Source organism: Lampetra fluviatilis, chromosome 24 (genome assembly GCF_964198595.1).
Source record: "Lampetra fluviatilis chromosome 24, kcLamFluv1.1, whole genome shotgun sequence".
Classification (NCBI taxonomy): domain Eukaryota; kingdom Metazoa; phylum Chordata; class Hyperoartia; order Petromyzontiformes; family Petromyzontidae; genus Lampetra; species Lampetra fluviatilis.
Window position 1 is genome coordinate 12868380 of NC_136298.1, and position 16289 is coordinate 12884668.

Below are 16289 nucleotides of genomic sequence, written 5' to 3' on the forward strand. Positions count from 1 at the left end.
GCTGTATACCTCTGTTTCAGAAGTGACCTGGCCACAAATGATAGCTCAACGAAGTGGCTTATCGTGGGGAAATTTATAGCGGCCGAATTCTCTAAACGCGTGATGTTGATTCTAAATGTGGAAGAGAAACTCCGGAGGACCTGGAGAAAAATCCACGCAACCACGAGGAGACCATGCAAACTCCAAATATACTGGCGTCAGCGTCCGGATTAAATCCACAACCGCCTGTATACCAGGTGAGGTAGTTAACATCTCACCACCACGGCACCCTAACTTGGCGCCACGACCTGGGTAGAGTCTCAGAGCAAGAGGCTGTTTTGTAGCGTTCATCACGACCACCGCAGCCAAAGCAGGCCTTGGGTCACTCGTGTAAGCCCGCCCAGTCGGCATGGAACTATTCATTCATTGATTAATATTGATTCTTGAGCCGACACTCCTGCACCTCCACTCCCTGCACAATAATCACATGCATACTAACCCCAAATGGACGTGGAAATACAATCACACCGATATGCTCACAGGCGATTTTGATTTCAGGGCGTCTTTGCAATATGTAAAACGATTTAGAAAAGTGACTGCCGGTCTGGATTGCCATCTCACCCGTGTCTTTGCGAGGTCACACCAAGAAAAGACAATTAATCATCGAAACGCTTCTGCATTCGCATGCGCTCACGTTGGAGGGCCGCTTGTGCTGGGCGTGGAACTCAGAGGAGCCGTGAGCGTTGCGAGCGAGCTTGAGGTGTACATTCTCATTCGATATTTTCCAGAACTGTGCCAGGCTGGCTTGGAGTGGGGATTATCAGGTAAGAGGCACTGTGACCGGAGTAACAATGTATTGTCTCTCCGTAATAATCCCTGTGATCCTAGGGACAAGAACAGCACATGAAGGCGAGATGGACGTGGCCTGCACAAACAATAATTGCCGGAATGTGCTAGCTGATATTAAATCCGCGGTGTACGAGCGACGTGCCCTGTGAAAGTCGTCCCAAGACGCGGCGTCAACATCGACGCGGCACTTGCACTGCTGCGTCTACACACGGCGGTCCGTGCACACAGCACGAGGCCACGACACGGGTACAGGAGGCATTCGTCTTCACTGAACTGTACACGGCATGGGGGGGGGGTACCCCCTGCCCGTACAACAGCCCCATAGCAACGCTCCGTGTAACCCGAGCGCTGCGATTATGAACAAATCCAGATAACGGAGCGTAAACATAATTTGAACAGTTTTTTTTTAAGCTACCAATAAGTTCCACATTTTCCAACATGGCCTGGACAAAGAGTATTAAATGTGAAACATAATACTAAGTGTTCTCATCATTAACATCATTAAAATAACTAGAATGTAATGTACGAGGGTAGTAAAGCGTAGAAATGCATTTAACCCACATAGGACGAGACATTATCGAGAACTAATTATGCAGAGGAGAACAGACAATAACTTACCCTAATTCATCATGTCATTAGGAAGCTGCATAGAGGGGCTTTTTTGATGAATGGGAACCGCACCAAAGGTGGTTTTCTCTGCACTTAGTCCAGAGGGATTGATGCCCGTGTGGGAGAATTTAAATTTGAACCAATTTTTGGTGAACATGTTTTGATGTCTCCATCATCAACGAGGGGGGGGGCGTTTTGGGTATTTAATGAGACGAGCGTTGCCGTCACCGCTCCGTGTGGACCACGCGTGGCTGCCTGCACTAAGTGACGGTTCGCTTAGATTTCCAGTTTACGCTTAAGCGAACCCATTACAATGTAATCTGCTCTTCGTTCAAGATGTGTACATTCAGCCTTAATCATATATACAGTGCCATGCAATGTTAGATCCCATTTATTGCTTTACGTTTCTTTCAGAATTCTGTGTGCATCACGTCGTGAGATGAGAGGCCTGATCTCTGTAACTATTTCGTGGAACATTCTGCCACTTTTTTGAAAAATAAAGGGGCCTTTTCGCATAAAACCAGACCTGTTCCACAATTTTCTATTCATGTGCGGCCGATTCCACACAGAAACGGACCCAGTCCGCACTCTACTCACGCCGCAATTTTCTGAATGGCCCAAATACAGTGGGGGGGGGGGGGGTTACAGTGACCTAAATTGGATTCCCGGTCGTGGCTACCATCATACTACATCTGAAGCTGTCCTGGACCCCTCTCTCTCTCTCCCCATCACCGATCCGAATTCCAAGTGCGGTGCAGTATGGTGAAACAACCCCAATGAATAATAGCTGACACGGTGCATCACTAAGATAAACTATACATTGTTAAAGTTCCTTTTTTCCATTAAAAAAAGCTAGCACGGTGCCTTTGCTCGCATACACATTTGTAATCTGTGTAATTATTTAATTTCTAATGTCTTTAGGAGATTTTGCCACCCTGAGTGCCACCAAGAAGCATTTTTGGGCCAAGGGCTGCTTAAGGGCGACACGGCCACTTTTCCTGCCGCGTGAACCCTTCCGCACGCAGACGCGAGGCCGCGTGCCACTCACTAGATGTCGGCGGTCACGCGGTGGCGCCGGCCCCCGTAGAAGGGCTTCGTGTGGAAGGTGACGCTGGCCTGGAAGCCCGAGCGCGCACAGCGCACGGAGCACTCGCCCCCCAGCTCCACCCACGGCACCGTCAGGATGGATCTGGGAACGCGCGCCCACACACCCAACACGGTTTAGACTCCCAGAAATCGGTCGCCACTTAAGTAACGCAACCAAGAATCCTGCTTTGGCCGGAGCAGCCTCGCCTTGACAACGTCCTGTTCTCAGGAGAAGTCCCAAAGCATCGGCTAGAATTTGGGATTCTAGATTTGAAGCTTTCGTGACTGCAAGGATTCATACTCTTAGGTTTTTTCGGTAAAGTCACGTAGGTAAAAAATAAAATAATAATAATAAATGAAAATAACGAAATTCAATCATGACGTTTCGGAAGCAACACAAGCCTCCGTCATCAGGTGTAACTGCTCCAGTAAAATCACTGTAGCTATTTTTTTTGACCTACGTGACTTTACCGAAAAAACCTAAGAGTATAATTTGGGATTTGGGTCTTTTTCGCGCGATGCGCGACACGCGATACAGGCAAGGGCGACCCGGAGCAGCGGTCAGGGCTACGAATGAATCGGTGGGGCCCTTGTGCAGTAGGCAGGGTCAATGTGAGTGGGCGGGGCCAGTGCTTGCGTGGGCGGGGCCAGTGCTCGAGTGGGCGGGGCCAGTGCTCGAGTGGGCGGGGCCAGTGCTCGAGTGGGCGGGGCCAGTGCTCGAGTGGGCGGGGCTAGTGCTCGAGTGGGCGGGCATGACGGACGGAATGGGCTGCTAGCTCGCAATGCGTGTACCGGTTGAGCCGCCCAGAAATGTGGTCGCTTTACTAGCACGTGATAGAGATACCCGAGTGGTCCAGATGTTGTGAATGGTCCACCGACACAGGTTTGTGTGCCTGCATGAACAAGGACACGGTTTGTGGTACTACGCATGAACACGTGCGGTATATACAAGACAATCTCAGATTTGCTGATGACAGTAATTACAACAATCAATGCTCTAGGAAGTTCCAGAAGCTCAGAATGCTGGGCTCAAGATAAATACAAGCAAAGTAAAACACAAGCCGCCATGTACCACAGGTTTGATAACGATGACGACTGATGGGCTTTCACACGGACATTACAACTTGTGCCACGTGGGGCCTCAACATCCACGTCACGCCCCAGGGTGGCCACGTGGTACCCGTGAGCATCGACGTCACAACGTACCGACCGTATCCGCTGGGGAAGGTGAGGATGTAGTCCTCCTGCTGGCGGAGCAGAGACACGCAGCCTGCAACACGACAGCAGCTCTCAGCGCGTGGCCACGGGTCGTTCTTGGCCTACTCTTCCTGACCGTAGCCTCCGGATTATAAGACAATTTTTTTTTTTACCTTGTAACTTAAATCACACGTTGGGGGATTGTGCGACGAGATTTGTATCGCTTCATCGACACTGAAGCATCTTATAATCCAAATAACGATGAATATTGAATTCCAGAAAATAAAATGAATATTCCAAAAGCAGTATGGTAATTTTAAGCCGATTTTTTTTTTGCAATTTGTCACAGAGGGTGCGGAGATGATACACGCCATCACTAAAAAAAATCTCATTGAGCACAAATGGATGCCCAGGAATGTGCTATGAAAACAAAACCGAACTTGAAAAATCCTAATTGCATTTGCCATATACGCGACCTCAATCGATAGATGCGTGAGCTGACGTTTTGGGAAATCACCCTTCAAATCAGGCAGCAGAAAAAATATATTTAAAACATTGAGGAATACCGATTGTCTTACAAATATACCTGGGTCATTGCCAGTTATATTTAAACCCCCAATACAATAAACAGCCGCCACAATTAAATCACCTAAAAGTTGGTGTTGCGAGGGCAAAATAAATGCCACGTTCTCTGCAAGCACCTTGAGCAATCGTGGAAGCGAACGCGCATCGAGAGAGGTCAGCTGCGCGGCTACTGGGCTAGATGGGCGAGGTGTCGCACGTGGCGGGAAGTGCCCTTGGGAACATGAAGATGACGTCTCAGCCAGTGCTCCCACATGCTTTTAAAGAAACTACAATTGAACACATGCATGACCTAGTTTGTATAAAGAGTTGACCTACTTTCACTTGTTTGCAACTTTCAATAAAGCATCGTTGCCTTGCTTTGTACACGAACCACACATGTATAGTGCTGTTGCATGAGCGACCATGCACAGATCACAGCAAGTTTAAATTATTTGGAAAACAGGCTATATATTTTCACACGGATTTAAACAACCACATTGTACACCTTTACAAAAAAAATATCACATTTCATTATTTAACATTCACTTAAACTAAAATGCAATGTTATGAACTGGTATTCCAAATCCCAAGGTAGTAGGTATGTAAACAATGTAAGCTGCACATATATATGCAGTTCTCACAAATATTGTGCAGCTAAAAAATTGACATGAATTTCAATTAATGGTGACATTTGACCGCAGATTTTAAGCAGGAACTGCCCGTAAATCAACACACAAATCGTGCTGCCGATCTTCATAAAAGTGCCGTAGGATCTTTGAGATAAGCACCCGGCCTGCAACAATGCAGCCATTCGTCGAGTAAAATAAATTATCACGCTCATGATATGCGCGTAACATTCTGGGCGGGAGAATCTTTTATTTATTTTTAGATCGTGTGTGTAACATAATGGGATCATGTGACCCCAATAGAGCCACTAGAGGCTGCTGGGTGCTCCACATCTCTTCCACTGAATCGTGACAGGTGATTGAATCGCCAAGGGAGGAGGGAAAAATCGCCATGTGCGCCGACATTTGAATCTCGTGGACGAGAAGGCATCATTGACGCACCTTCAAAAAGGAAGGCGGTTTGTGAGACTGCACCAACTCACCCTTTCTGGGGCTGCGCCTGAAATCAGGTCAACATCCATAGCCACATGCGGCCACTTTACCCAGCCATGCCGAGACGCCACCACCAACGCCCGTGTCTCGCTCTCGCTCTTCCAAATGAACAAGCAAGCTCTGAAACCCAAGCATGGCCAGGAGACTGAAGATGGCAAAGACTATCATTTTAACGGCGAGATGCCGGCCACGTGATGACGTATATCTTTTGTCATCCTGTCGGGGCTATCCCATGCTGCAAATATTTTGTTACGGATGCTTTGGCTTCATTAACATTGCAGCGTCAGATCCTGTGCTCGGTGCCCGTCGCGGCCTGTGACGCTCCTGCGTGCATTATTGATTTTGCGGAGGGGGGGGGGGGACCTTTCCATAGCCGTCTGTCCGCACCACCTGGCGTCCATTATTGATTTTGTGGAAAAAAGCCAAAGGGCCCAGACGGCCCAACTTCTGAAAGTCAATCTCCCCTCCGCTGCAGCGTGCCCGGTGCCGGTGAGCTGCACGTGGCCAACTGAGCAGGAGAGAACACTCCCTCCTCTTATTCACTGCGGTTGTCACACTGCCCACGAGTAATATCTGAACCAGTCATTGGCACCCTCATTACCAATCGTTGTTGGCTATGCATGCCTGTAATCCCAGCACTGTGGAGGCGAGGGTTGATGGATCACAAAAAGGTTTCTAAAATCCCGTTCTGTGGGCGAAGGCGGCACATCAAACGGCGGACTGATATAATCGGTCCCTTATTTTTGGGATTGAGTGTTGCTCCCTCGCATGCGTGGGTTGTCTCTCCGGATGCTCCAGTTTCCTCCCACATGTCCACTCATTCATAGAATGGAAACATCTTAATATATAGAGGGCACTAGAGCTTGGACACTTTTTGGTAGTACCGTCTCACCGCGCGGCCGCTGCCTTCCAGCTTGTCAACGGTTCCTCTACGATTGTCAGCTGCAATTTGTACGAACGACGCCGGGTTAACCAAAAACCAAAATGACACCCGCACTGGGACGCACGGTGAAGTATGGCCAAACAACCCCCAAGACCAACGCGGCGTGGGGAGGACGACGTCCAACGGCGGATTGTGCCCCTCGTGGCGAGTGTCCTGCAGAGGGCCAGGGCAAGTGCCGGAGTTGTGATCGAGGCGGATGCTGGGTGGGAGAAAGCCAAGTGCTTGGGATGGGTGTGTGTACGTGTGTGTACGTTTGTGTGTGTATGTGCGTGGGAGGGGAGCCGTAGTGTAGTGGTTAGCGTGCTGCACCATGAACACTGCGATTCTCGCTCACGGCCAACACCAGTGACGATTATCTGAACCGATCCAGGGCCTCCCCTAGGTCGACTCAGCCACAAATGAGTACCTAGTGCGGTGTGTAAACATCGCCACTAGGGAGACAAAGGCGGCCGGGCGTGGTGTTGGCCACCCAACCCCTCGTGTGCCGTGCCGGCCTTCAAAGGTGCTCGCTAAAGGCACTTGCCCCAACAGTCTGTTAAAGGCTATATGGTGGATCTTTGTTTTTTTGCGTGGGGGGAGGGGGGGGGCAAGCATCTGCGGTGATGGTGCGGGGGGGGGGGCTCCCACCTCGGCCAATGTTCTGCACTCCCACGGACACCCCCAGAAACTTGGACTTGGTCCAGATGTGAGCCATGAACTGAATCCTCCGGCTGTAGCACTCGGCGTAGAAGGCGGAGACTGCAAGGGGGCAGCGAGAGACACCGCGGGTTCCTCTCCACGCGCACACTCCACGGCCCGGCCCGGCCGCAGCGAAATCTGGTCTCCGAATCTGGAGACCAGATTTCGATCGACCTGGCCATGGCTGACATCAGCGGCGAGTGACGTCTGAACCTGAGCCGCAGCCATGGCACATCTCGTGTGGGATGCGAGTGGAAAGGCAGAGATGGGAAGCGAGGCGATGGTCAGGTGACCCCAAGCGAGGAGAAGGGAGAGGAAGTGTCGTCGCGGACGAGGCGCGGAGCGAGGTGGGAGCTGGAGGCGGGAGGCGAGGGGCACGTACTTGGCGGGTGGTGCGACACCTGCTCTGCGACGTACGCCACCTGGTCGCGTGTGGCCCAGGGGACGGGGCCGTCCGGAACGACGACGGGCTGTGCACCAAACAAAGACAAAGGTTCCCCGTGAAGCGTTAACAGACTGGTGGGGCAAGTACTGTTAGCGAGTAGCACCTGTGAAGGCCGGCACTGTGGCACACGAGGGGTGGGTGGCCAGCATCACGCACGGGCGCCTTTGTCTCCCCAGTGGCGATGTTTACACACTACAGCACTCATTTGAGGCCGAGTCGACTTAGGGGAGGCCCAGCACCGGTTCAGATTTTCACCACTGGTTGTCGTTGGCCGTGAGCGGGAATCAAACCCGGGCAGCCAGGTTCGTAGCGCAGTGTGCCAACCTCTACACTACCACACACACACAGAGACACACAGAGACAGACACACACACACACACAGACACAGGTTCGTAGCGCAGTGTGCCGACCGCTACACTACCACACACACAGAGACACACAGAGACAGACACACACACAGGAACACACACAGAAACAAACAGAGACAGACACACACACACACACAGGAACACACACACACAGAGACAAACAGAGACAGACACACACACACACACAGGAACACACACACACAGAGACAGACACACACACACACAGGAACACACACACAGAGACACAGAGAGACACACACACACAGGAGGCGACACGAGCGGAGGGTTTCATTCACTTCACAGCGCCCCCACAACTTCGCAGCCAAACGACGACTCTCGGGCTTCACGCTGCTGTCGCCAACACCTTGCACCGACTCGCCGAGTAAATATTTACTGCCGAGTTCTGCCCGGGCGACGGGTTCTGCCACCTGGAATGATGATTTTTACGTGACTGGAGAAACACTTAAAATTATCTGGCAGCGTCATCACTGATTAGCTTAAGTGGTTGGGACTTGAGCCCGCGTCGCAGACAGAGACGCTGAGTGACGAGCGAGCACCCCCCTCTCTCTCTGCCGAGTAACCCAATAGCACTGGGCGAGAGAGATGGCTCCCCCCCCCCCCTTCCAGACGAAGAAACGGTGCACGTGTGAACCCCTAATCCTAGCCCCAATCATAATGATGATGATGGATGATACGTCACAATACGCGAGTTCATTTGGGATGCACGCCCATTCTTGTGGAGCCAGGTCACCACACCGAGGTGCCACGTTTCACTGACAAATACAGGCCGCCAGTCGGGAGCGACGTTCTTTTCAAACATGTACAAATTTCAACCATGACGCCAGCACACATAGCCTCCTCCTTTCTTTGTATATACATATATAACGTCACGGGGTCGATAAGGTCTGCTGTGAGGCAGACGGCGTGTAATAATTCAGGTCCGTACCCCCGCGGTATTAACCAGGGCAGCCACAAGGTTCGAACCGTGAACCCCGTGGCTGGTTGCAGGGTCAATGACGCAACGCTCCACTGCAGTCGTTTCTGGATAAGCAAATTTAATCAAATCAAACATCTTTGCTTGGAATCCACACAAAGATCGAGGCCCCTAATTTCCGGTTGCCTCCTGCTGCGCCCTGGGTAATTCCAGTTGTTACATAAATTCGTATAATTATGTATTACAGTGTATATTGTTTAACAAAAATAAGCAGGAAATTGTAACAATTTGCATGCCTATGTTATCAGAAGATTAAGCCTATTGCAGACCGTCTCTGCGAGACTCCATTTCTCTTTTATTTAACCTAATGTGGCAAGCTTGCCAAGCTTGCATCTGTTAGATCTCAGGTTCAAGCGCCAGGTCATTACTCAAGGCAACATCATGTTTACGTGAAACGACTGCCAGTTTTAACCAGGTCATTCAACAATGCACTGAGCGCAACGCATCGTTATGTTACCAGGAGTATACCGCGGGGAAGCGGCTCCTAATACCGATGACAATACAGAATCTTAAACAAGGGAAAGCGTCAACTCAGTCTCTTGACTCTTTCAGAAGTGTCCTGCGTTGCGATATTCCCCCAGTTCCATTAACGAGGAGTGCTTGGCTTGTGGCAGACCTTCACACGAGCGCGTGTCATCGTTCCAAGTATCATCTGGAGATTTATAAATATATACAATTAATTTATAGTTATTTTTCAAAGGTTATATGGGGGCAGCCTGGGCTCTTTGTAAAGACCGTGGATTATTCTACCGATGAAAACGGTGAAATTATATTCAGAATTCTCCATCGGGGAGGCCAGGCGTAGGAGAGACATTCACACACGCGAAGATACAAAATATCATAGTACTCGTCAAGAGGTATCGGCCAAACATGACAGTGCAGGATCCTCCTGGAGAGGAGTGTTGAGACTCATTGGAAACATTCTGGATACATTACATTCACGTTGATATTTGGCACGCTAGTTATTGCAGCAACAAGTCATGCCGTAGCCACCCATTAACGATGTTTCAGCGCCTGCGAGGGCACAGCCACTCACACGGTTGGCTTTGATGAGGTCTGACAGATGCACGGCTATCTGGTGCAGATGCTCTCAGGGTAGCTCTCGCACATGTTGGCCATCTCAACCGCAATGCAAACGTCTGTTGCTTTGATCAGCGAGAAAGTTTATCGTGAGCAAAATAAAAAGAATGCATCAGTGTCTCTGCCTGCAACCCCCTCACGTCTCCCTATAATGCTTGGTCGGTGGCAGTACAGAAAGTAGTTTGAAGAGCAGCTGTGCAGAGTGGCACTTTAGGAAGGGGGGGGGGCGGGAGAAGCGTCAGGAAATTGCGTGTCTTGATAGCAACCTGGCGTGACGCCACATTTGTCGGATCAAAACGAATTTTCCCGAACCATCAAGCGACGTCGTCTAATCTGTCGACTCAAATGTTCCACAGAAAATCAGGAAGACAGCGCGACCGCCATGCGTGACGGGTGGGTGCTCGAGCTCACGCTGCTGCTGCCGCCGGGAGAGCGCGGCAGCTCCCAGCAGCAGCGGAACGTCTCGCCCAGCACCGGGTTGTACGGCTTCTTGGCGATGGAGCCGCAGCGGCCCGCGTGGAACGCCGACAGGAACCAGCGGACCACGGCCACCATGCGCCCCCGCGCCTCCGGCTCCTCCGCTATCCTGCAATGGCACAGTCGGGGGGGCGGGGGGGGCGGGGCGGGGGGGCGTTGAGGAGTTTCACCAACGGGTTGACGAGCGCGGTTTTGACGAAAACTGGCAAGCAGCCGTCAAGTTGGCAACACACGGCTGAAGGTGCGAGCGATTAGCGTAGTAACACTTCTTCATTTGAGCACGATTGTGGAGAGGATGGTCAGTGGCGTAGTGACGACATTATCAGCTCAGAGGGTTGAAAACAAATCTCGTGGTGGTTGTCAAGGTGCCCCCGACTCGTAGCTTTGGCCACCAGGGGGGGGGGGGTCATGGCACCCCCTGGCCCCACGCTCGTTACACCGCTGCAGGAAATGGGGCCAGAGACGATGGGGAGGGAATTGCAGAGTGGAGCGGTGCGAGGGATGGGGCAGAACGAGACGCGAGCCGTGACCTGCAGCGGTGTGGTTGTCCGCGGTGTGGATGAGATCAAAGTCGGTCTGGCTCATTGTCAGTTTCAATGTTCATATTTCAGTTTTAGAAATAAGCATTTAACTATTGTACGACGTCAGGCGTCATTGTGCCTCCTCAAGAAAGTATTTTTGCATTCTGTTGCACAAACGATCCCAGCAGTCGCATCGGTCTCGGAGCTCGGGACCTCATGCATTACAGCCACAGCCAGAAGCATCTAGACCGAGCACTGCTGCAGCTCGTCTTACACCCCCCCCCCCCTCCCAGCACAAATCAGATTGCGAGTTCAATACCAGCTTCAGGAACAGCACGCGCTGTTCACCAAGACACCTTGAAACCATCCCGTCCATTGGTGCATCTCCAAGTGTGCACAGGAGGAGAGACCGCAGCGACGCATTTTGCATCTTCTTGAAGCCGAATCGGTGGTGGTACGAGGGGCAAGCCAGCCAGGCAATGGCACAGGGCTCCACAAACAGCTCAATGGACCCCGGGGGGTTAAGGAAAACTATCGGGATGCGTCAAAAATGAGCTTGAAAAATAAGAGCAGGTTTTAGCCTTTCTGGTTATAAAACAGGAGGTGTTAAGATGGTCAAACACCAAATAGAAACCTTTAATCAAGGAATCAAGTCTGCATTAACCACACGCACACGTGACAAAAAATGTAAACAAACTTGCTCTGATAATATTGCCAGACAGGGTCGAACCTATTCTTATTTTTCATACTTTGATACTGGCAAAAAGGTCCCATAGAAAGAGGAGCTTGAACTCAAATGCTAATTCTGTAAACATAAGCCAGTTAATTTTATATTGTCTCTATCTTGTATGTATACCTCTCATTTGCCTACACATCTCTCTCGCCTGTTGCTCTCTTCACGCACCTAATTAGATATCTCACCATCTCTCGCAACAAAAACATGTCACTAAAAGCTTTTTCAATCTGCCTTTCGAGGGATGCACTGGTCCACTTAAAAACGTAATTCCGAGTGGCAGAGGCGTGAGAGGAAAGACCAATGGAGTGCGCAAGAGGCACAACAGATGGGGACAGCAGAGATGACGGAGAACACTTCCATGCGGGACAAAGAGAGATGGGATTAAACAAATAATGGAGAAGCGCTACGTAAATATGTTTAGCTTTGTAATCATCTTTCATGCAGATCCACACTCGTGCGTTCACAAGTTTTGAAAAAAACGCGAGTCGCCCCCAGCCCCCAACTCAACACTGACCTCACGAAGAGGTCGGGGTGAGCGAAGAAGTCTGCGTACATCTCGAGCAGCGAGCGCCGCTCCAGGATGAATGTGGGCAGCACCACCTGCAGCGCCACAGCAGCACCACCGCAGTGCACTGTGGGCCTCGCTCGGTGCCACGGCTCGACTCCGCCTCGAGCGAGCCGGCTCATATGTAGGGTGTGTAGGAATATGCGCCTTCAAAATACATTTCTGTTGGATCAACTCTTCTTTTTACCCCCACATTGGGGAGGTCCACTCTCTAGATTTTGATTCAGGCCTTCTGAAAGGTTCTTATAATGGAGTTGGCGGGCAAAAACGGACAAACGAAACGCCGAACTCACAACCACCCCATTACGCAGTAACACAATCACAAGCGCCACGATGAAAACCAACAACGAAACTTACAGCGGAGCTGCGTCGCACAAAGCAAATTGCCTTTTGCGAAGATTCACGGGCGTTGAAGGAACACGTCCCAGAGCAGTGCCTTTGTGGAACCACGGAGTGAACGCGAGGTTCATTGATTTAATGTGAAGAGCCTCCGGGCCAAGCTAAGCACTCGATTGTGCCAAGTCGGAGGCTGGGGCTCTCAACGGGGCTCCAAGTTGCAGGGCTCCAGCGAGCGTGGGCGGCGCGCCACGTGGCCACCCGCCCGGCACGCCACTGCCTTGCCGCGATTGTCATCGCTTGTGCATCTTACTTTGTTAATATGTTTATTTCCCTTATTTATGCAATATCAATATTTAAACGTTCTAGATATTCAGTTTAACACGTGGGAGGCTTTCGCGACCAATATTATTCGTAATAAACGTTTTTGGGTTAAATCGCGTTATTAATAAATGTGTCGTAACCCTCCACCACCCGACACAGCCAAACAGTAAAAAATGTGTCATGTTTACAAAAGACAAATAGTTCACTACTTTAACCCACCAGTGTGTTGAAGAGTGATTCAACATCGTTTACAATTTTTGAGTACGACGTTTCGCTGGTAATTACATCCAGCATCATCGGGCAATTTGCCAGAATGGTGAAGCCCTCCGCTTGCTCCCGATCTTAAATAGAGCAGCAGCAGCAGCAGGGTGACGTCATCATTTAACCCAATCTGGTGCAGTGATTTGATATTGCGGGTGGGATAAATAAACATTGTATCCTGAAAGCAGGAATTAATAATAATAATGATGATGACTCTCAGCCCTTTGTCAAGGCTCTGCTGGATGAAGGCTTCTCCATGCGGTCAGTCATGGGGGCTAAGTGACCATACTTCACCATGCTGGTCAGTGCAGGTTTGGTAAGGAAACGAGACGGTCCAAGGGCCAGTTGGAATATCGCTCGTCGCCGATATTAGCCGCGGTTCGCCGCTGGGTTCATAGCCACACGTTTAGTCGCGGGAATCTACGTCTGGGATCTGCCCTCGTTTGCTGCAGATGAACAACCAATAACCCCCGAGCTGCTGCTGCAGCAAGCAGATCTCATCTCCCTGGTGGACGGCTGCTCAGACTCATTATATACCTTCGGGTGCCAGGTTTCATTCCTGGCCACGGCAATTACACCTCGGTCCCTGTAATTGCAAGCGCTATGACTGCTCTCCACACACACACAAAGGCACTCCCGGAGACTCATCAGACAGCCAAACAGCAGCACACCCAGGAATAGTAAATTCAAATCATAACCAGAATGGATCGGCGGCTCTGCCACCATTAGCGCCACAAACAACATACCCACATACAGTAGACACATGCCCACAAGGCATGTACACATTTATTGAATTGTCACAATTCAGTCCAGAAATTGATTTTAAAAAATTCCGTGCGATATTTTTTATCATGTCAGTACTTTGTTATGTTGTCTCATTTGTACAGTTGTGTTCACCCCATTCGGTTCAATATGCCATAAACACATTATATGCGTATACATTGTTTAAATCGTGAAAAAAAGAATCCGTATTCAGGGGATTTTGATGCACGTATCTTTCGCAAAAAATCGATCAACCTGGGATTCGTTTCGTGCCTAATGTCCGAGAACACACACTAAGTATTGTACAGGAAAATAGCTTTACCAACTTCTCCTGCGGTGTCAAGGTTCGCACGCGGTTCAATTCCAACTCCCCGCGTGGCTGTCGACAATTAGATCCCTCGGCTACCTACGTGCACCCACAAGGGCTCACCGCAGCCGTCCGGCAGACCACGCAGGTACACTCTGGTCAATGTCTCATCCAAGATGTTTGGTCAACGTAGAAGAGTAGGCCACATATCCTCTCGAGGAGCCCTCTAGCAGTGGTAGACCTGCACCTTTACCTGTGTATTGCTAAAGCAAGAAGCGATGTCCCTTGTACCTTGGTGAGGTCCATGCCCAGCTTGACTTGGGAGAGCAGGTGCATGATCACGCTCTTGCGTTCCTCCATCGACTCCTCTGCATCCACCACCTCCTCGTCGTCGTCGTCATCGTCGTCGTCATCGTTGTTGTAGAGATCTGCGAACACGATCGCATGCGCGGGTCAATGCCTTTGACCAAAACGACGAGTCGAAGACGTTGGGAGTCCGACACCTCATCCACATTCATCGCGGGCACCCATCCCGCCGAGAGGGCCCCGTCACTGCGCACGGTGACAGCGAGCAACACGGGTCCAACGACGGTGGGTCATCGCGACATTTGGAAACATACAGAATTTGGTTCAAAAAGTAAAAGGTGCAGCCCTGCAACAACTTGCTCATGCCCCTGCAGATGGAAAGGCCTCCAGGAAGGCACGCTCTAGAGGAACTCCTCTCGAGGATTTTTGGCAACTGTTCTTCGTTGGTCAGACGTCTCTGAACAGGCACCAGTACCCACACGTGACCTCGCCCCACACGTGACCTCGCCCCACACGTGACCTCGCCCCACACGTGACCTCGCCCCACACGTGACCTCGCCCCACACGTGACCTCGCCCCACACGTGACCTCGCCCCACACGTGACCTCGCCCCACACGTGACCTCGCCCCACACGTGACCTCGCCCCACACGTGACCTCGCCCCACACGTGACCTCGCCCCACACGTGACCTCGCCCCACACGTGACCTCGCCCCACACGTGACCTCGCCCCACACGTGACCTCGCCCCACACGTGACCTCGCCCCACACGTGACCTCGCCCCACACGTGACCTCGCCCCACACGTGACCTCGCCCCACACGTGACCTCGCCCCACACGTGACCTCGCCCCACACGTGACCTCGCCCCACACGTGACCTCGCCCCACACGTGACCTCGCCCCACACGTGACCTCGCCCCACACGTGACCTCGCCCCACACGTGACCTCGCCCCACACGTGACCTCGCCCCACACGTGACCTCGCCCCACACGTGACCTCGCCCCACACGTGACCTCGCCCCACACGTGACCTCGCCCCACACGTGACCTCGCCCCACACGTGACCTCGCCCCACACGTCCTGCCATCTGACTGACTGCGGTGTGACCCCATTGCTACAAAAGCTCGGGGATTTAAGGAAGGCGCCCGCCCCATCGTTTCAACTGCCGCGCCGGGAGATCGGACCGCCAACCGCTGGACAGCAAGTCCGCTGCAGCTTCCCCTGTGGACTTAATCACCACAATCAAAGTAACGTTTAGAAACTGCAGTCGTACTGATTATGTCAACTACATGAGCAACGCGAGGAATGAGCGTAGAGCATTTCATGGACAATTAGTTTCAAGTAGTGATCTCTAACATTCGTACACTGTACGGGCTTTTGTCAACGCACTGCTGGTTGACGGCCTCCATAAACCCTTGATGGTCACTGGTTGTTATTTTATTTAACCATACTTCACCACGCTCGGGTCTGTAAAGGAGGGAAGGGCAAACCCAGTTGTGCTATAGCCTCCCACGGATGCGAGCCGTGGCCTGGAATCGAACTCGACTCATCGGGGTCACAGTGCAACATCACCAATCACTCGCCCCACCGATTCACAACGATTTGTATTTTTTAAATATTAATTACCTAGCCTTGCTCAAAGCCACATAATTAGTCCGGCGTGTAGAACAAGCGAGCGAATGTTGAGAACTCCATTTGCTGTATTTCCTCTCTCCCCTGGGGCTCTGGTCTCTGGTTGCCATTAAAGGATTTCACGGCCTATAAACTTTAATTCGCAGCCTCAGT

General features: G+C 51.3%; 1 protein-coding gene across 2 annotated transcripts in view; it reads right to left on the reverse strand.

The window, feature by feature from the left end:
• The window catches only part of LOC144941197 (oxysterol-binding protein-related protein 9-like), a 43758-nt gene that overhangs the window by 11593 nt on the left and 15876 nt on the right, over nucleotides 1-16289 (reverse strand). For both annotated transcript variants that reach the window (XM_078867788.1, XM_078867787.1), the window contains 7 exons: nucleotides 14491-14627; nucleotides 12159-12244; nucleotides 10322-10496; nucleotides 7406-7493; nucleotides 6973-7083; nucleotides 3730-3793; nucleotides 2486-2626 (listed from right to left, as the gene is read on the reverse strand). In XM_078867788.1, the coding sequence (XP_078723914.1) occupies nucleotides 2486-2626; nucleotides 3730-3793; nucleotides 6973-7083; nucleotides 7406-7493; nucleotides 10322-10496; nucleotides 12159-12244; nucleotides 14491-14627 (802 nt within the window). The remainder of the gene's footprint in view (nucleotides 1-2485; nucleotides 2627-3729; nucleotides 3794-6972; nucleotides 7084-7405; nucleotides 7494-10321; nucleotides 10497-12158; nucleotides 12245-14490; nucleotides 14628-16289) is intronic.